At 40.3% G+C, this 22,437-nt stretch overlaps 1 protein-coding gene across 6 annotated transcripts in view; it reads left to right on the top strand.

Moving 5' to 3' along the window:
- Positions 1–22,437, top strand: part of GRID2 (glutamate ionotropic receptor delta type subunit 2) — an 824,474-nt gene that overhangs the window by 171,530 nt on the left and 630,507 nt on the right. For all 6 annotated transcript variants that reach the window (XM_053404060.1, XM_053404061.1, XM_053404066.1 and 3 more), the window contains exon 2: positions 1,592–1,747. In XM_053404060.1, the coding sequence (XP_053260035.1) occupies positions 1,592–1,747 (156 nt within the window). The remainder of the gene's footprint in view (positions 1–1,591; positions 1,748–22,437) is intronic.

Below are 22,437 nucleotides of genomic sequence, written 5' to 3'. Positions count from 1 at the left end.
TGCAGGGAGCCTGCTGGCACTGAATGAATAGAGCTGGCAGGAAAATTGATGGTGGAGGATACGGAAAGGAGACCATGATAAATTAAGGCAATGAGGTTTTGTTCTTTTTCTAAAACACAGGATGTGTCTGAGAACACATTGCTCTAGGATGTCCTCATAACCTGTTTTGACTGGTGTGTGAAGGACTTACGTTATAATGCAATATCTGTTATATTGCGAAGATTAATGCAAGGAAGTAGGAATGAAATAGTCTCTCAGCAATCTGCATTCTGATGTAGGACAGTAGTTTTCACATTTCCCCCACCTTCAGGGCATTGTCCGCTAAGAAAGCCACGGAACCCCTGCTCCTTTAAGAGCAGGGGTAGCTAACCCCTTTTCCAGATTTGGTTGTACATCAACCCCTGTCTTCCTTGTCCATTGACTATGCCGGTAGTTGGAGCCCAACTATCCGTGTTGTGCATTAAAGTTGTGATCTGGGTTACAAATGCCATTAAATATGAGACATTCAAAAGGGTCTGCCTACACTCACATTGTATCTGTACGTTGCAGAAGATTCAGAGAAGCATGTCTTCTGTTCTTGGTCACCTCATTGAGGAAACCCCAATAAACTTAAAAAAAACCCTCCAACTTTCCCTAGATTACAGTAGGGATTTTTTAGTGGTGGCCAGATGCAACAGAATGAATCACTCCCTAATTTTTTGTAGCTATGTAGAAGGGTTTTCTATAGGTTAAACTTTCCTTGGTCCTGTTCCTAACAAGGTTTCTGCTTCGGTACATGGGCTATGTTGTTCTCTGTATCTGGCCACACTATGGTTCATCATAAAGTGAAATATACTCTGTTGGTTTCTGTGAAATTTGGTAAGGAGTCTTAGAGTCAACCATTGTGATGACAGATTTAGGATCAAAAACATAATGCTGCAACTTTTAAGATGGATAACACTACTGTACATGGACCTCAGCATTGTACCAGCAGAGCAATGTAGTTCAAGGCTACTATGCCAGCTGCACTCATTGTAATTAAATGTGGTGTAATGGTGGATCGCATGTCCACCACCCCAAAAGCAAGGAATTCAGGATCATGATAGTCAGTTACAGTACAACTTACATGCAGCATAGCAGGTTGGACATGTAGGATGCTGCTGTAGCTATGCTGTCATTAACCACATTCCCACCTGTTGTTGATCTTGCCAGCTGCTGTATCTTTTATTGCAAATTTATGTTCCCTAATTGTCGTTTGCAGGAGCCATCCTAGCTCGCCAATCTGTTATAGTTTGTAAGGTTATTACCTCCGTCTCCTGGCTGCATTCCATTTTGGATTACTTATACCATGCCTACCATAATTTCTGCAAATCATTTTTTGTTGTTGTATGGTCAGACATCCTCCTTATTTTGCCCTAAAGTATATTGAACCCTTGCCAAGCATCGTTAACAAATTTCTTGGCTTGCTCATAAACAGGTGGCTGTGCTGAAGTGCAAACTAAATTCATGCCTTTGAATTATCAGCAAAACGTGTCTTCATGCATTGCATCCTGAATCTCTGCACCGTTCATATGTAGTACTGCTCTTAATTATTCACATGCCTTCTTTCTAGGGGCAATATTTGATGAATCTGCAAAAAAGGATGAGGAGGTATTTCGCATGGCAGTTTCTGATCTCAACCAGAATGATGAAATCCTACAGACGGAGAAAATCACAATTTCTGTGAATTTTGTGGATGGCAACAACCCATTCCAGGCAGTTCAAGAAGGTAGGCTTTCTGAAGGTGGAATATTTTACAGCTTGTGTTTTGGTATAGATACATACTTCTGGATTGTGGTCTCCTTAATCATCTGCATTCAAGCCAAACGTATACATGGTTGACTGATGAACGTTTTTTATTTATAAAATAGCAGAGCATGGGAATTGGCTTTGGTTTCGTGGTGGCAAGTTGTGAACTGGCCACTGGTTGGATTCAATGCAGCAGGTCAAACTGATAAGGTGTTTCTTGTTGACTAGCGTCAAAATTATGATGACTGACCTGGAGTAGCAAATCTTGCTTTCATTCATGTTAATCAATTAGGGAATGTAGAGGAATATGACAGAATTAGTTCTCTTAGTCTATAGAAATTGGCTTGGTCTTATTGTGAGAAAAAAGATTCCTTTCCCATGTTCTCTTAACAGTTATATTGGTCAAATGTTAGCATATATTGATTACCTAAAATATGAATGTAGGACTTGCTAAAATGAATGTTTATTTGTACATGTTTTTATATTTTTGTTAGAAGATGTGAAGTTTTAGCTAGTGCTTGAATTACAGAGGGAGAGGGGGCAAAGAAGGTTTGTCCCCTTATGTCTTATGATGGTTTTGCTAGCCATTGTTTTAGGAGGTGGTGGGTGCGCTAGTGGGATGCAGGATTGGAATGTACTGCAGACACAGGGTCTCATTAATTCAGTATTTCAGTCACTGGTTTATAACGGATAGACTGATAATTATCCATCACAAGGGGCAATAGCTAAGGGCTGTGATCCATTATGTGGATTATAGTATCTAGCACACAGGTGTTGCTCGAGAGTATTCACTTTTCATAGTTGGTGGAATGTGTTTCCGTTAATACATTCAGTATAAGTGTGTGCTGATGTATTTCTGCTTTTGTATGGGTGTGCTCATAGGAAGCTTTGCAGATAACACTGGTGGATCGCTTGGAAAATCAATCTACCTCTTCTCAAGTAATTGTTATTAATGTTGTGCTTTGTAGCAATGATTGCTTTCTTATTTCAGCCAGTGGGTTGTATCCAATGCTAGTTGTGCTTGGAGTAGACCCATTGAAGTTAATGCACATTACTAATTTAGGGTAATTAATTTCAATGGGTCTACTCTGAGTAGATTTTGGTAGGCTATAACCAATATGTTTTATTCACCAACTGATGCTTTGTGAGAAGAGCTCCTTCAAAAACAGCAGTACTGTATGTTTCAAGACTTATTTTCAACAAAATAGGCATATCAGGCAAATGCACTTAAACAGTTCTTCCTAGTAACATTTTTGTTGTTGAGCTTGTATCTTTGTACAGTTATCAGTGGCTGATTATGATTATCATTGCTTTCTTTTGACATCCATTGTTGGTACATGTGACAATTTGCCAATTATAGCAAGACTGAAATTGGTACTACATTTGGTTTTCTCAGAATATTGGATTTAGGTTCTTAGGGACTATTATTACATGCTTGAATTATTGTGTTTAAGCATGTATTTCTATGAAAAGGAAGTAGGGGTTAGCTTTGTGGCTGGAAGCTGGATAGCTTGTACTTCTCTTTGGATGTTTCCTAGGATTTAAAATTGGAATTCAATAAGCTGTTAAGGAAAGGAAATGTTTGATGGGGTGAAGTCAGACCTACCAGCATTCATGGGTGGGAAAACTCCAGTTATTATATTAAGATTGCATTTAAGAAAGTATTTAGTAATACTGAAGCTATTGGGTTCTCTCACTGAGGGGAGCTGATCCAATCTTCTGCTGAAAGCTTCCATAAATCTTACTACGTTTCTTAAACTGTAATGCCTTTTAATGAGTATTTAGATATCCTTCTTAATCCCCATTGTAGTTGCCTTCTGAATTTCAAAAAGGTGGCACTCTTTCAGATTTGGTTTAGGAGAAGAGAGATTTCAGTAAATATTTCAAACAAGGATTTCACACAGCACAAGACTAACACCTGTTCTTGGGTGTAATCCAGATTAAATGGTGAAATGTGCATTTCCCCGCACACCCAGGAGTGAGATCTCAAGAGACAAGAACCAATATTGGTAAACCAATATGAAACTCACCTACTGCACGCATATTCAAGTTGCATAGACAAAAGGATAAAGACCCTCTGGATCTTTACCTGAGCAAGCCTACCCAGGTTAGATGCCCAGTACCCATCCTTAAACTGATGTGAACCTTTCATTGCTAGCTCATCATGGTGAGTTAAAGGGCACCTGTTTGCCCACCCCACCCAGCTGTTCAGTGTTTGGAAGCATGTGCCCCCAGATTCCAAGGGAATTATACCAATGCAATCCTCTTGAACTGGTCAGCAATGTTACCAATGTTGGTTAAATATCTGAGAGTGCCTCAGGGGTGAATGTGGTGTTTTACACCGCTGCTCACATTTACTGCCTAGTGCCACAGGCAAATATCAAATCACTCAGCTTTACAGGGGCCAAACAAACTCAACGCCAGGGGTAAAGCTCTGGCCATACAAGATTCTGAATGAAGTCACGTAGGTGCAACCATCATTCTGTTTGTGGAGGTGGGGGGACATCTGGAACCTGAATACAAGATTTGGACAGCAGGGACTTTTGTCATGAAAGATCACAGCCTGATATTAGGCCACTTCAGATAAAGCCCTCACTCATTAAAAAGTATGTGTTAGGGGGAGGCATACAGGGTAGCCTCACTACTGAGACACATGCTGACACGTGTTTGGGGTGTGACTACTGATGTACAGGCAAGCCTGCAATGAATAATGATTCCCTTTGCATGCATATTCTTTTGCGTTTCACACAGCAACTGAACAGATGGCAAGGGTGGTACTGGTGGGTCAATCCCCTCCACCCAATGTATGAGGGACCTTGGTTGGTATACCTTTTAAAGAGCTTTGGTTGGGGCAAGGAGTTTCATGTTTTCATGACCGTACAGATGCCGAGTTCATACATGAAGCTCAACACATGTGCCTTAAACTAATACCTATGAAGTAGTGGAAATGCAGTGGGACTAAAAGCTTTTAACATACAGTGGGGTGTTTTAACCACATAATATTAGACAAGAAGCCAAAAAATGCTGCAAAAGTGGTGCTGGTAGAACCCACTGCCTGTTGTGGTGTAGTGGTTAAGAGTGGTAGTCTTGTTATCTGGTGAACCGGGTTCGCATCTGCACTACTCCACATGCAGCTGCTGGGTGACCTTGGGCTAGTCAGACTTCTTTGAAGTCTCTCAGCCTCACTCACCTCACAGAGTGTTTGTTGTGGGGGAGGAAGGGAAAGGAGAATGTTAGCCACTTTGAGACTCCATAGGGTATTGATAAAGTGGGATATCAAATCCAAACTCCTCCTCCTCCTCCTCCTCCTCCTCCTCCTCCTCCTCTTCTTCTTCTTCTTCTCCTCAGTACACATGGTTGCTGGTTGCCATAATAGTTGTTACCAAGCTCAACTTCTGCCAACAGCTTCAACAAAAAAAGGCTAACCGCATATGCTTCCATAAAAAAGTACTGCTGAAATTCTGTGCAATTCTAATTAATTCCAGTGGGATCTGCAAATGAGATATTGATGGCTTCTACAACATTTCTTACTTTGATAGCAGAAATAAGAACCTTATACCTAATTATAAACTAGTCCTAAGTCACTCTGTATGAAATTTTGTAGGTAAGTGTAATTGTATTTCTCAGACTCCTGTCTCTCTATTTTATCAAGTGGTCATCCTTTTCAATCTCCTTGTATAAATTATTATGGTACCCTGAGGCTTCGTCCATATAGATCTCAGGGTAACTGGCGAATACTTCTCATTTGATTTATGAAACTTCACTTACAAAGGTGAGTCATATTTTTTCCTCCCCAAGACTGCGGAAGAGATATCTTGTAAGTAAGACTAGATGTGGCCTCAGGAGACAACTGCATATATTATAGAATGATGAAATATAAGATTCAATTGGATTTAATAATAAAAGAATTCCCTTCAGCATAAAATATTATGGAGAAGTCCTGAAGTTAACATGGGTCTGCAGAAGCTGACCCACATGTTCCAAAAATCCACTGAAAAAATTCTAAAGCTGTTACTTAGGTCTATTAGAAATAGGTGCTGCTGTTGCAGGAAGATAAAATGTGTTTCCATGCACTCTGGCTTCCATCACAGTGTTCCATTGCACCAGAAGTGATTTAGTCATGCTGGACACATGATGTGGAAAACTGTCTACGGACAAATGCTGGTTCCCTCGGCCTAAAAAATGAGATGAGCGCCGCAGCCCCATAGTTCCCCTGACTGGACTTAACTGTCCAGGGTCCTTTATCTTTTTACCTATTAGAATGGATTTCTCTGGTTATGATAGACATAACTATACAAATTCTTTCCCAATAGAAGAACCCAACTTGGAAACACATACAGAACCCACAATCAAACCTTAGGTATACATACATAATTTTATTTTATGTCACCTTTCCACAGTTCTACCGTTCAAACCATGCTCAAGGCAGCTTATGACATGAAAAAATGTATAGCTACAACCTAACAAAAGTAGTCATAAACAATAAATAAAGCATTGAAAAACATACAACCCAACAGAACAGTTTCCACGTAAATCACAACAAAATATAAAAGAAAGATACAAAAAACCAACATCATCAACAACTCCTCAAACAACCCCCCCAACAACCCCCCTGAGCCCAAGAGTGTGTTCCACAGTCTCACCTTTTGTATTGTGAATCAGCAAGGAGATGGGAAAAGGCCTGTAAAACAGGCAGCAGGTCTTCTAGGACTGACAGCCAAGGCATGTTTACTTGGAAGTAAGCCACAATTCCCTTAATTACCTAATAAGTCATTTGCATACCCATGGTTTCTGTTTATTCTGCAGAAATTGTCATTTAGGTTTTCCTAGGAGGAAAGAGGGAGACAGACAGAAACTGATAAATAATCAAATTTCACCTTTTCTGGAACATAGGGACCTGCCTCAGGTTGCATCAGACTATTTGTTCATGTCGCCCAGTATTGTTTCTTGTAATTGGACACAGATCTCCAGGGTTTTCACATCATCAGTTATCTATGGAATGGAAACAATGTAAAACTTTAAAACAAGGTAAAAAGTAATTAATTGTGTACCATTGTGGACTTAAAGCCAACAAGAAGGATGTGAATTAATACCAATTAAATTTACTTAACTAATTTCCATTCCTGACCACAGAGGAACAGAACTTTCTGCTTCCTTTTTCCATTTCCATTGGAAGTCGACCATACAAAACTGAAGGCAACCCAACAAATTTTCAGGGACCAGTTCCAGCAAACCAAGGATATGGAACCAAGAAAAAGCGGCATACTTTCTCTTTCCACCTTTGTGAATGTCAGAGGTAATTTGAAGAAGATCTTAAGCCACCCAAGTGGATGCCAGCCTCTTCACAACAGTGTTATTGGTTGTCCCTTTGGTGACAGCACTCCCCCTTCCCCCCCGAATCTGGGCTGTCATATATCATTGTCCGTCTTGTTTCTTGCTTCACAGCATCAGTCATGGAGCATCTCTGCAAGGCTTAGTACTGCCTGAGGCATTGCTTACACCTGGATAGCTGTTTGTTCCATTCAGTGGGTTCAGCAAAGAGGCACCCTCTTCGACAGCCTCTGCAAACCTCTGGCTTTCAAATCCTTCAGAGTTTCAGCTCTGTCAGCTTGAAGCTCTGATCTCATAAATTGGACTTGCCAAACTTGCCTTCTTTGAGCCTTTCAAGGATGCGTCCTGACAGTAAATTTCAGTGCAAGAGTTTTCTGTCATTTATATTGTTGACTTTGAAAAAGTCCTTTTATTTCTGTCTTTATGATGTGCTCCTAAAGAGTTTGGCAAACAAGTATCAGCTTTTTTGATAAATGCATTCAAATACTTGCATAAATAATTCCCTAAATCTTGGAGAGGTCTTGCAAACACATTTGTATAGGGACCTTGTTCTTCTCCTTCTCACTCCTTAGCAGGCCTGATCCACACCTCTAAAGGGGGATGGTGAGTAATCACAAGTGGCAGCAGGCCCTTGCCACTGCCATTCATTTGCTTGTCCACTTGAATGACTGAGCAAGTGGTGATGGTGACAAGGAACAATCCCTCTCTTTAGCAGAAGGGGGACCTGTGACCCTCCAGATATTCTTAGACTTCAACTCCCATCATCTCTCAGCACTGACCAGACTAGTTGCTGTTGGGAGTTGGAGTCCAACAATATCTGTAGGACCACAGGTTCCTCCATCCCTTCTATTGATGGTATAACCCCCTCTCAGATTAGAACAAAATGGCAGGTGAGCAAGTTTGGTTGGCTGCTCTCCCCATTCTGCACTTGCCTGTTTGCTTAGGCCTGCAAGCAAATGATAACTGTGCCACCTGCCACCTGAATCTCAGTCTCTGTCGATAAGGTTCTTAACCGCCCCCCCAAAAAACCATTTCCACCTCTAAAGTCCTATTAAAGTAACACATAAATAAGACACATAATAGAATTCATAAGTGTATTATCTATTCATTAAGATGGACTACATATCAGATCACAGCTGGCTTAGGGTGAAACTGGAGCTGAGTGACACTGGGCTATGGGCTCATGCCCCTAAGGAGCTATCAAGAACTGCTGACCTGAGTCCTCTGTGGTGAGCTGTGTCACGACAGCTTTTTGGTGAAGAACCTTCTGACCTGATTCAGTCCAGGCTGACAGTTGCCTCCTTCTGGTCAAGAAGGAATATAAAAGGGCACTTGGTCTCCGTGAAATTTTGCTTGAGCAACAAGGTTGATCTGAACCCTAGCAAGTCTTGCATTTCTGGTCTTGCTATTCAGTACTGAGTCCTGGCTTGTTCTCCTTCTGGTTTGCCCTCTGATCCTGATAGCTTTTCAATCTGGACTCCTAATTCCTTGGTCGTATTTTACAGCCCAGCCCTGATGGTTGTCACACAGACACCATACATTTAATGCACATAAGAGTGCTGGGAATTGCTGCAGTTCCCAGGATTGCTTGGGGTTGTGGATTTGACAGTGACACTGTATTTGGATTCATCTGGAAATCCATGATGTGCTTCTGTTGGAATGCTTTGGATATAGTCAGTTTAATCAAAGTATTTCACAACAAACCAATATGCCAAAACCAATGACCAAGGCCCCTCATACTCATTCTGCAATTTCCTCTGTGTCTCACCTTGCTATAAATAATTGCAAATGTCTTATGCTTGGCAAGTGTGAAGAATAGTGCTGGCCCTATTATAATTTGAGCAGATACTGACTGCATCCTCTGTCAAGTTGGTGTTAAAAAAAACACACACAAAAAAAGTTGCCCTGGCTAGGGAAGAATAGAAGGCAGTGAGCCATAGCAAAAATATTTTATTTTGGGCACAGAGTAGCAGAGGTTTGATGGGAAGAGGGATATGTTAAGGTTACAGCCAGGATTTCATTGAAGGAAAGTTTTATGTAAAGAAATTATGGCCTGGTGGATACAGCTCCTCCAGTTGTTTTGGTGCTTGAAGTGATGTGATAAGGTTGTCCTTTCCAGTTTTTCTGATTGCCACAGAATCCAGTTCAAAATCCACACAATTCAAAGGCTTGGATTCCATGCCCCCCCAATGCTTTTTGAAGCACTGTTTATTAACTGGGGCATGTTCAGGTTGATATTAAACCTTTAAGAGCCAGTGTGGTGTAGTGGTTAAGAGCGGTTGATTCGTAATTTGGTGAACCGGGTTCACGTCTCCGCTCCTCCACATGCAGCTGCTGGGTGACCTTGGGCTAGTCACACTTCTCTGAAGTCTCTCAGCCTCACTCACCTCACAGAGTGTTTGTTGTGGGGGAGGAAGGGAAAAGAGATTGTTAGCCGCTTTGAGACTCCTTCGGGTAGTGATAAAGCGGGATATGAAATCCAAACTACTCCTCTTCTTCTTCTTCTTCTTCTTCTTCTTCTTCTTCTTCTTCTTCTTCTTCTTCTTCTTCCAGGCATGTCCAACAGGTAGATCACAATCTACTGGTAGATCACGAGGTGTTTCTGGTAGATCCTGGTAGATCTTTGGCCCCTCAGTGATCTCCTCCCCCCCAAAAAAGAAAAAGGCTCAACAACTCTGACTCCCCCAAAAAAGCTCCACAACTTTGGCTTTCCCAAAAAAGGTCAACTACTGTGTTTCATCCAACGACAATGGGTAGATCACTGCCACTGTGAGTAGATCGCCGTCTATTGGGAGTTGGACGTACCTGCGTTATAGTATCACAGTTCTTCACTGCCTTTCAGTTTCCTTTCAAGTCCACTTTCTCATTCCATAATAAAATGATCTGATGTAAAGTGTTATGTTCATATTTAAACTCAAGGGTGAGGGAATGAAATCAGTTTTGCATTTTGAAACATAAAGCGGCCAGGGTAGGTGAGGATGCGAGAAAGAAATACAGACACATTGTATATTGGCTAATATTTCCTCTGTAGCATGATAACTGGTTATTTTGTTTTATGTCTTAAGTGAATTCTGAGCCAGATAGACCCTCTTTTCACCTACTTATTATTCACACATAATTGCCTCAAACCACAATTTGTGATCTGGCAAGAAAAAAAGTTTCTATGTTTCAGTCTAATATGGGTGCAAAATGGATATCAAACAGAAAATGGCATATTCTGAAACTTACTTAGATAGCTTCGAGCGGTTATTCAGAATAATGTCCCCTGTGAGGCCATTGCTGCACCTGTAGGCTCCCTGTTGCATCTGTACCCCATGGTGGATTTACGTAGTGGTTGCAGCCGTGCTCCATCAATCAGTGTTGTGCTGCTGCCATTTAAAAATTCTCAGAACACCTATTCCTCTAGAGCATTGTGGGAAATGAAAACGGTGGCCCATGATTTTCCACATTGCCCCACAGCAATGCTGTGTTGGGTGTTTTAAGATACTGTGAATTTTTTTTTAATGGTGGCTTGTGATGGGTTGCCATCCTGCTGGAGCATTGGAACTTCAACAACCAGGTTCCCACCTCCCCCAGTTTTTCTGGGTTTGTCTTCTTGGATCTACTCCAGGCATGTTCTGATAATCTCACCCACCATATGAAGGACATTTGGCACTATATATAAAAGGTAGATGTTGGCTTTTGTCGGTGAAAAACATTTTAAAACATTCTTGTTTACTTTTAATGGCTGTTCCAGGCAACCCTGAAATCCTTGTTTGAGAGAATGTTGTTAACTGTTTTTTGAATGCTTAAAAAAACCATCATTTTTAAAAAAAGTATTATTATTATTATTGATGTGTTTGTTTCCTTTGAGTCCTTTGGGAGGGAGGGAGGAATATAAATTGAAATAATAATAATATACTTAAAATATTTCTCTTATGAGTCATATTTGGTGTCTTTGGTAGAATCTCAGGAACACAAAAAGGTGAAGCAAATAAATACTACTCATAATGGACCCGTTTTTCTTCCTTGCTCTCTTCTCATTCCTTCATTCCCTTCCTCTAACCCCTTAGTTATTTGACTTGTACCCAGTCATGTAAGGTCCCAAAGCTTCCATCTCTCCCTAAAGGAAGATCTAACTGTAGAACTTTACAATATGCTTAAGTCTCATGCCATCACTGGGCTTAAATTGCTTAACTGTGTATTCGATTGTGCCCAGAATCTATTTTCTTTCTGGACTAAAGATATCATGCTTATTAAAAACTTATGCAAGTGCAAATGCTTGCGACGTGTTCAAAATCCTAATTAGTCAAATTAAAAATATAAACTGATCAGTAGGTTTAGATAACTGTTTTCTCCCACCCTGTCCCAATGCAGTTCCATAGGGCACTTCATACTTTGCCCTGTCTAAAATTCTTGGTGGACTGCAATTGCAACCCATTGTTTTGTTTTCAGTACAGTTTGGTGAGCAGCTGATACTGTTGAAGTCCTAGGACATGGGCATCGTGTCACTAGCACCCCATAAACATTACTCCACTCGGATCAGTCAGTTGGGTGAACTGTGAAGCAGGTTATTAGCTTTTGAAATGGCCTTGAGTTAGAACTGATTGAAGACGATTCAATCTTGGTATGGGATTACAATGTTCTGTTTCTAATGAATGTGATTCTTGCTGCCCTTCTATATGAACAGCTATAGATTCTGGTTAATTGCATTTTCTATTGTTTTGAAAAAAAATCTAATCCAGGTTGTTTCATCTTTAACTTTTTTTAAACAATTCATCATTGACATAGCCAACAACTTTCTTTGATAAATTCAAAGCAGTATTATTTTACTTTTCTTTTAAGACAGCTACATGAATTCAGACCCATCTAAATCATTTCTGTAGTGTGCTGATGGCCACAGACTTTTGCACAGATCTAGAAAAGAAATATTTAAGTGAATGAGTAATGTGGGTTCCCTGATCTCCAAATTTAGTCACCTTGCACTAATACTTCGGGTGGTAATCAGTTAAGCTTTGCACAGATTATACACATTGAAATTAATAGACCTAATTTAACCATGTTAATTTCAGTTACAGGTAGGTAGCTATGTTGGTCTGCTGTAGTCGAAACAAAATAAAAAAAATTCCTTCCAGTAGCACCTTAGAGACCAACTAAGTTTGTTATTGGTATGAGCTTTCATGTATCTGAAGAAGTGTGCATATCTGAAGTGTGGTATCTGAAGAGGTGTGCATGCACATGAAAGCTCATGCCAATAACAAACTTAGTTGATCTCTAAGGTGCTACTGGAAGGAATCTTAATTTCAGTGGGCCTGCTCTGAGTAAAACCTAATTGAATACCACCCATAGCCCCAGATCCCTACCTCCCTTCCCCTTGCCCAAAAGAAAAATTGTCTCTGGTAGTCAGAGTGAAGTATTATGTGGGGGGCAAAGAGCAAGCCCATTATGATTTGTACCTCATTGGTACAAGCTGTGTAATGAGTCTGTTTCCTTGCAATCCACATAGTTTCTGGCAGGCTGATCATTTAGCTTTAATAAATGAACTTTATCTACATCTTTCGCTTATCCAGTTTCATTTCATTTACTCCTGGTAACCCCATATCAAATTGATGATTAAACTGATATTCCCTGTTATTAATCATTCTGATGGTATACATTGTGTATTTCAACATTCATTTAGTTAAATGAATTAATATTACAAACAATAAATGAAGATTGCAGTCCTATGAATCTTTTGCTGTAAATAAGCAGCGCCATTGTATACATGAATAGGATTGATTACACTACATAAACAGGAAGGCCTTTCATTGGGAAGACCTTTCATTGCCTACAGACAGCCACCCAATCGTAAACAACTCCTCACCCACAATAATACAACAACCAGACTTAACATGGACACTGGTACCGGAGCCTGCAATAAACCCAGATGCCAACTTTGCTGCCACATACACCCGGACAACACCATTACTGGTGCAACAACATCAAACATACCATCTCAGGACTATTTATTTGCTCATCTTCTAACATTCTGTATGCCTTCAAATGCCAACAGTACCCTACAGCCCTCTATATTGGACAAACAGGCCAAACCCTACGCCAAAGGATAAATGGACATAAATCTGATATCAGTCATCACAAGACAGCAAAACCAGTAGGAGAACACTTCAGATTCCAGGACGCTCTATACAAGATCCCAAAGTAGCTGTCTTATTACAAAAGAATTTCAGAAATACACTGGAAAGAGAAGTTGCTGAATTGCAACTTATTACCAAACTTAAAACCATGGAGAGACCTTGTCTTAATACAGACATTGGATTCTTAACTCATTATACATGATATTTTTAGCCATCTCACCCCTTGCTTTTTCCTGTAAGACCAATTGCAGTCATTAACAGTCATCAACAGGTTTACCACATCTATCAGCCAGTCACCCATTCCCACCACCCTTCTGAGTAATATCCCTCCCCACCCTCTTACTATATATAAGGGTCTGGTGACTTCTGTTTCAGTGTATCTGAAGACGTGTGCATGCATACGAAAGCTCATACCAATAACAAACTTAGTTGGTCTCTAAGGTGCTACTGGAAGGATTTTTTTAAATTTTGTTTCAACTACGGCAGACGAACACGGCCATCTACCTGTAATAAGAGCATGAGAAGATCCTGCTGGATCAGACCTATGGCCCATCCAGATGCCTTTGGGAAGTCCCCCTAGCAGGATCAAAGCAGAAGAGCACTATCTCCTCCTGTGCTTTTCAGCAACTGGTATTGAGCATTGAGCAACCACATGCCTAGGATCAGACTGCTTATATCTATTTCAGTATGACACCTTCATGGATATATACATAAGGTATCTTTCATACAGTGGTACCTCGGGTTACATACGCTTCAGGTTACAGACTCTGCTAACCCAGAAATAGTGCTTCAGGTTAAGAACTTTGCTTCAGGAAGAGAACAGAAATCATACTCTGGCGGCGCGGCAACAGCAGGAGGCCCCATTAGCTAAAGTGGTGCTTCAGGTTAAGAACAGTTTCAGGTTAAGTACGGACCTCCCGAACGAATTAAGTACTTAACCCGAGGTCCCACTGTACTTACAATTTTGTAATTCATTCACCTTTCCTGTTCTTTTTCTTTGTGATATGGAATATCTTCAACAACCAATATTTTGCCAGCCTTTTGCAATATTATTGTCCCAAGCCAAAATGCCACTAAAAGTACCAGAGGTCTAATGAAAATTGGAGCCTTTTGTAATTTTGATCACAAAAAATACTGTTACTAATGCCACCTATCTATGTGGTCAAATGTGAAGTGCATGTTGCAGACAACAGCAGCATGATGTGGCTTAATTCTGTGAATGAGGGGATAATAAGCCATAACTCTTCAGAGACAAAGCCCAGAGTGAATTATGAAGGTCATTTCCTTAGGTGTTGAAATTAATTGCATTTTAGCCAGGGTTTCTTTATACAGCACCTTACCAAGAATTTTTTATTAAATATCAATTTATGAAAGACTTCTCTGAACAAAAGGGAGTAGTTAACAAGGACAAATTTGCAAGACAGGCAAGAGCTTTATTAGAAGACTAATCATATCTTAAAGAACATAACCTGTTGCATTTTAAGGAAACTCCTGCTATTGAATTGCCATTTTAATTGTATAACTAAATGTCAGTCTGATCTCAGCCCAGGTGATTATTCATCCCTCTGAAGCAATCTTTGATGATTATTATCATATTAAACTAAATGCAATGGCTTTAAATCCTAATTCTTATAATATGAACAGGGGGCCTGGACCTTAAGTGTCCATGAAAGAACTCAAGATCCACAAGAAGTTTCTGCTAACAAAAAAAGGGGGGGGTTAATCTCATGCAATCTTGCATACTGCTCCAGAGATTTATCTTAAAACAAATTGTGGGGGTGGGGGAGACAGGTTGTTGCAGATGAAAGGGAGATAGGTTAAAGTTACTCCCCCCTGCCTTTTACGGGAATATCCTATGAACAGAACTCAACTTGGCTCCTAGCAAAAGCCTAGTTAGTGCCTAAGCTGTGGCATCTATGGAGAACCAATCAGTTTGCATGATTATCCACATTTCCATTTGTGATCTGTGTGATGCAATATTAGTGAAAAGTTTTCAGCTTCATGCCTTGGCGTCATATAAAGCCAAATCAGAGTGGAGGCAATTCTTCTTGCCCTCACTCTGGAGCCTTGTACAAAAAATAAATTTTAAAAAATCACTTTTCACATATCATTTTTGTATGTATTTGTTCACTTATAAGTCAATTCTAATCTGTTTCTGCATTAATATGTGCTCCTTCTTTAACAGCAGAACACATTTAAATACGTATTTTTAACACATTCTCCAAAAATGCACATTTCTAAATGAATTGTATTACTTTTTAAAAGCTGAGAACTGTGTAACAACATTTCTAGAAGTTTGAAACCTAATGGATGAGTTCTGATATGCACATTAGTCTGGGAGCTGCAGATCAGGTTAGTTCATATTGAAGTTCATAAAGAATAAGTGTTTCAAGTTCCGTACGAAAGACACTGGTGCCCGCCAGCAACTGGGAGCATGAACTTCTACCTGAATCATGAAACAGTGTTGGCAATGCTATGTAATGTTGACAGTTTTGTGAAACTTGACACATACCTAACAAGAACCTCCACTTTCTGCTTGGAACTTTCAGTTCAGCTCTAATAATGATACAGTTCTTAATTAGCTATTTCTTGCCTCGTATACATTATCTCAGTAATCTTTTCTTATAGCAATGTAAGGTAGATCAATATTACAGTCCACATTTTATAACTTGGTGGGTGGAGGCCTGATGACTTAAAACCACCTATTGGTTTTAGATGTCATTATAAACCATGGTTTACCATGATGTAAGTGAGCCTCTGTGAACCTTCGGCTTGTATTGCTCTCTTGTTCCTGCTCCTCGTTTGGTGCAACCGCAGGGAGGAGTTCAGAAGCTTCTAAAGTTTGTAATTAATTGCAGGTTGTTTCATCTGAATCTATCATACTATGGTTAATCATAACTATGCTTTTAAACAAGCCAAATTAAAACTAAAATTGGCTTGCTTCCAAAAATCAGTTAAGATAAACCACAGGTTCTGTGGTTGATCAAGCAACAGAAACATCTCCCTTTTTCAGGTGTGTCAGGGAAAAGTGTGTGAACATGAAAACCTGGTGATCACTGCAGTTCATTCCCATCATGCTATACCAGGCTTCCCCAACCTCGGCCCTCCAGATGTTTTTTAGACTACAATTCCCAGCATCCCTGACCACTGGTCCTGCTAGCTAGGGATCATGGGAGTTGTAGGCCAAAAACATCTGGGGGACCAAGGTTGAGGAAGCCTGCGCTATACCATGGTTTATTGTGATGTTTAACCACAATTAGCAAGTTCATGGATTGGATAAAAATTAAATCAGTAAATTCTTGGACAGTTGCACAGTATCTGTTTTGCTGTTATGGTACTTTCTTAGTTATAGGTAAGTTGGCTTTGTTATAGTTAAACAAAGGTACAGGTGTTCAGTTTACTGCAAGTGTAAGAATTCTTCTGTCAAAGTATTTTGCATGAATTTAGTTTAAAGATGGTTAACTTTGAACTTTGTCTATGGAGAAATCAAAAGTGTTTTATTTCTCTGGGTTACCCAGAATTTATAACTCCAGGAGGTTCGGAAATGCTTATGGAGTGAAAAATCCAAGAAGTGTCCCATAGGGAAAGGAAGGGAAATGTTTTTATCTAAATCAGAAGTTAACACCTTCTGTGAGCTGACCTTTTAAGCACCTCTTCTAAGCATATGTCAAACCATTCACAGTCTAGAACATTTTGTGTAATGACAGGAGGTCAACCACATGCTACTTCTGTGGAAGGCAAAGTTATCGTAGGGCACTCATTTTAACTTGCCCTTGCCTGCCATGGCAAGATTTAAATCTTCATTAATCACCATCTAAAGGCTAATTACCGCAGCGAACACAGCAGCCCATTAAACACTCTTACTGTAGCATGCAGTTCAGCAACGCAGTCTGAGAGCACAGCATTTAAGCATGCAAAATGTATAATTTAGTTTTCAGTTTGGTAAATTTTACCAATTCAATCACATTGATAATGACTTTTTAAAAACAGCAGCAGCAAACGTTTCATTTCTGAAAGCAGTAGGAATAGTCCCTTGGTGACAATGAAATCCTTGTGGTCATTGCCACATAATATTTGTATGCATATTTTCAGATATTATACTGTTAAGGCGTTCTTAGACAACCCTCCTTCTTTCACTTAATGTGGTTTACAGCCAGATCCAATGCAGGATAAGAGGAAAGTAGTGGTTAAGAGCAGTAGACTTGTAATCTGGTGAACCGGGTTCGCGTCTCCGCTCCTCCACATGCAGCTGCTGGGTGACCTTGGGCTAGTCAGACTTCTTTGAAGTCTCTCAGCCTCACTCACCTCACAGAGTGTTTGTTGTGAGGGAGGAAGGGAAAGGAGAATGTTAGCTGCTTTGAGACTCCTTTGGGTAGTGATAAAGCGGGATATCAAATCCAAACTCCTCCTCCTCCTCCTTCTTCATTGAGTTACATGAAGCTGCAATCCTATGCACGCATAGCTAGTATTAAGTTCCATTGAACATTTTTTATTTACCGTATATGCCACCTTTCAGCCTGAAAGGCCCACAAGATGGCTCACAAAGAACAAACATGCAAATGCAAACAGTACAGATGATAAAAATTCAAAACAAAACCTTAACATTTTAAAACAAAATGCATCATTTTTTTTCTGCCACAAAGGCAAAGACCATTCCTCACAATAAAGGTTAGGAGAGAGCAAGAATAAATACTTATGCAGCTCCTCCTCCTTACTAGGGTTTGAGGCATGGGCAATATATGATCTTTTAAAAATATACATATTTTTGTAACAACCTGCAGATGTTTATGTTTTATAATTTATAATTGTAAATCTGAAGGGAATCCATCAATAAAATGTATTAATGTTTGTATATTTAATTTGAGCAACAATCAGTTTCTTTACTTGCAATCTCTAGTTCTTTCTTAATACAGTGGTACCTTGGGTTACATACGCTTCAGGTTACGTATGCTTCAGGTTACAGACTCCACTAACCCAGAAATAGTACCTCAGGTTAAGAACTTTGCTTCAGGATGAGAACAGAAATTGTGCTCCGGTGGCACGGCAGCAGCAGGAGGCCCCATTAGCTAAAGTGGTGCTTCAGGTTAAGAACAGTTTCAGGTTAAGAACGGACCTCCGGAACGAATTAAGTACTTATCCGAGGTACCACTGTATAGTAAAGTGAGTTCCAATTGCTTAACAATACAGGATTCTTACAAAAAGAGAAGTATTTTGTCCATCAAGACTGCTAAATCACATTTAGTTCTCCTTGCCCTCTGCAACATCTGTTCAGGCTTAACACCTGAGACCAGCCAAAAATCTGTTTGGATAGGATGGGGGAGGGGAAGGGGAGGGAACTCGAGAAAACACCTAGTGGCTATCACAATATAAAGGAATTTACTTCTTTATGGATGTGATCTTAAGTATTTTTTTTCTAAGAAATGAGTCCTGTTGTACTCAGCATAACTTATTTCTGTATGGAGATGCTTAGAATCAGGCTGTAAATGTGGTAGCATGCTACTGTGGTTTCAGAGTCAGATTTGAATTTGGGGGGAAATTGGAAACTTTGTTCTATTTGTTTTCATAATTCCTCCTCTGCACCTTGTGAACCTCCAACTAATCTAGAGAGTTGGGGGAAATTTCCAGAATAGCATGGACAGTTGTGAGTCTTCATTGGATCTCAGTCCTTTCCGTGAATGGAAAGACCCCTTCTGTTATCAGGAAGATAAGAGAAAACTGAATAATGATTCCATATAAATGCCCCCCCATCTTATTCCACACTGAACTTGTTTTTAAGAAACAAGGTTATGCTCATATGAGCTTGACTGTGGTTAAGGCTAACAGGGTAAGGTCAAGTGAAATTTTTATTTGAGAAGAAAAAGTTTGGCGGAGGTACAAGACAGTCTCCGTCTGCTCCCAATCTCTTAATCATGGTTTATACGTGCATGTGCTGGACCACTATTTTAGCAATTGGTGGAGCTTTTACATGACCATATTCACAGCTAGTAAACTACAAGTCACCACAAAGAAAATAATCTCAAATATTATAGTGACAGTTTGCTTTCAGATGATACAAGTAGCTGCCATATTTGCTTTTGGATTATTTTCACTGTTACCAACATTTCCCCTCCTCTGTTTTTTATGACTTCATACCATAAGAGACCTTGAGCTATGCCTTCCCATTTCTTTCTGTATATATGATTCCTTGACCCACAGCAATCTGAAGACTGCAAATACATTTTTAAGGATTTATTGGGCAGCCTTGTCTGTGTCACAAAGGAAAAGTAGTACTCATATTTCAAGCAACAAAACACCTTTACCTCCCACCAGATGATCTTTGGGTCAATAAGACATTCTTTAGATAGGTTTCTGGACCTTCGGTGTAGACAGAACACTATCAAGAGCCTCTCATGACAAAATGTGATGTATTGGACTGCGGCAGAGTAGTGTGAGATAAGATAATAAAATACTTTATTTTGCCAAAGCTATATGTGAAATAAGACAATAGAGCATTGCAAATATGGACCTGCTTTCTTAAAAAGCAGGGGTGCAGAACCTGGGCCCCTTCAGATGTTACTGGACTTTAATTCCCATCAGCCCCAACCAGCAGGGCAAATTCAGGTCAGTGGGGCCATGCTCTGAGCATACACACCCTTATCACAACACAACATGCAAAACAATGCCACTATTGTTACCATTCCATAAGTGCCAGTGGCACAGGCAGCAAGGCTTTCTCTACTGCCATCCCTGAGCATCCTTCTATGGGGAATTGGGGCTCATTATGCTGCTCACAATCACTGATTTGCTGCATGGCCATCACAAAGGAAAGGGGGAGACACCTCCTGGGCAAGAGGCCTGCACAGAGCACAGTTTTCCTAAGACAAGTGCTAAAGAGTCACCCACGAGAGCAATGATAGGGAGAGCCAACAAAGAGAACAATGGTCACACGCTGGTAGTGGTAACCTTCTGTGGTTCACGGCAGAGGCAGATTTAGGAGAGCATGGCCAGTTGGGTTGCACTGAGTGTGGAGCTTCAGAGGCACTGCAACCATGGGGTAGAATAGAAGGTGAGAGGTGTGTGTACGTGCACACCAAATTTTGGCATCGCACAGGGCACTGCTGAAATTTGAGACCCTAAGGTCCACCACTGCTCAGTGGCAGGGGAAGTGGGGGAAATAGCTCATCTTTTGCATCCCTGCCAAAACAGTGAACTAAGAGGCCAGAAGACCTTTGTGACATGATTGCACATTGCAAGCTTCCTAAAAACTTATGCACAGTGGCTGATATGAAGCAGACACATCATGGGGCATTTGTCCTCCTGCCCTAGGTTCAACACCCAGTTGAAGCTTTTAATGTTTAATAGACTATTGTATTTTAATATTATGTTGAAAGCCGCCCAGAGTGGCTGGGGAAACCCAACCAGATGGGTGGGGTATAAATAATAAATTATTATTATTATTGTAGATGGCAGGAACATAGGAACTGCAGAAGAAAGTCTCATTCACTCGAAGGGATCTTGTTTTACATGCAGGGGAGAATCCAGGGTACAATTAGAAACTTTAGGTGAGAGGGGGTCCCACTCTCAGCCCCAGATGAGCAGAAATTTTCAAAATGACCTTAACAGATTGGAGAACTGGGCCAAAATAAAACAAAAGGATTAGAATAGGGACAAATATAGGGTTCTACAGTTATCAGGAATAACCAGCTGCATACTGGGGGGACATTTGGATTATGAATAGTACACGTGAAAAGGATCTAGGGGTCTTAGTTGACCACAAGCCTAACATGAGTCAACAGTGTGATGCAGAAGTAAAAAGAAGAAGAAGCCAAAAGCCAATGCTATTCTAGGTTGCATCAACAGAAGTCCTGATCAAGGGAAGTAATAGTTCTGCTTTATTCTGCCTTGGTCAGACAACACCTGGAGTACCTTGCCCACTTCTGGGCACCACAATTTAAGAAGGATATTGACAAGGACTCTCCTTCCTTGGAGGTTTTTAAGCAGACCACCTGTCTGGCCACCTATCATGTATGATCTAGCTGAGATTCCTTCATTGCAAGGGGTTGCACTAGATGACCCGTGGGGTCCCTTCCAACAGTACAATTCTATTATTCTGTGGCCAACTCATTTCCTTTGGCAGCCCATGTGACAAACTCCTATTGCTTTTTGCTTAATAGGCCGGTCCTGCTGGGTAGCATCCTATCAGATCTCATCAGACTGCTCCCTCTTACCATTTTCCCCTCACCTGTATGTGGAGCTTATGTTCTGTTAGTGGTTTGCTGTGACTGGGTGCTGATTTACACTATATCTAGTGCTCTAGGCATGGAGAAGTAGTTTTTAGTGTAGAAGCCAGTAAGAGATTTGAAGCTCATATGTAGTTTGGATAGTGTTATATGCAGTTAGTTCTCATTAACTCTCAGCTGAATAAAGTAACTATATTTCACTGCACTTTGAGTAGAGCAAAATTGAAAGTAAAGAGCGCTTGATTCCTTTTTAACTGGGAGCCTCTGACTGTGGATGAGCTTCAAAAATTGCTTTCTTGCTTTAGAAGCTGTTCAGCAGATATTGTTCATTGCCTGGCAGCTTGCGGAGGCAAATGTGGTATGGCAAATATTTTAAGCTATTAAGCCTAAGGATGTTCCAACCCTTCTTAAGCTAAATAAATGTACAAGTAGCAGGTGCTTTTAAGCCTAGGGGTATTCCAGGCCATCTTAACCCCAATAAACCTAAAAGTTGGAATGTTCCACCTTACTCCAAGTTATGTACTAGTCCATTTATCCTATATACCAATAGCAAACTCATTATCCAAATGTGATTCCTTTTGTAGCCACAACTTTATCATTCAGATACAAGAAGAGAGGTTTTGGGAAATCTCAAGGTTTCCAGAAGTACATAAAGTATTATGGGAAAGTGTGGGGGGATGGCGGCTCACAAACAGCCCCTCTCAATGGGCATGAAATCTGACATGGGTGAGAATGGAAAATGGAGGTGAATGGAGTTTTCTGAAAGAGGGCATGGCTGGCTGGCTGCAACTCTGATACAGCACTCCAATCTAAAACATTTTGTTGTAGGGTTCTACTTGTTTATTTATTTACTAATTTTATATACTTCTTTTGCCTTTTTTTAAAAAAAAATCAGAGCTGTTGGCAATCAAATGAAAACACTGATGCTGTTTGGCATCTTTTCAAAGAATGTCTCACGTGCTGAACATAAAGCAACCCACCTATGAAAATGGATTCTCCCCTTCCTT

Source organism: Podarcis raffonei, chromosome 9, assembly GCF_027172205.1.
Source record: "Podarcis raffonei isolate rPodRaf1 chromosome 9, rPodRaf1.pri, whole genome shotgun sequence".
Taxonomy (NCBI): Eukaryota; Metazoa; Chordata; class Lepidosauria; order Squamata; family Lacertidae; genus Podarcis; species Podarcis raffonei.
The sequence above is the reverse complement of the archived record's forward strand: the minus strand, read 5'-3'. Positions and strand labels throughout refer to the sequence as shown.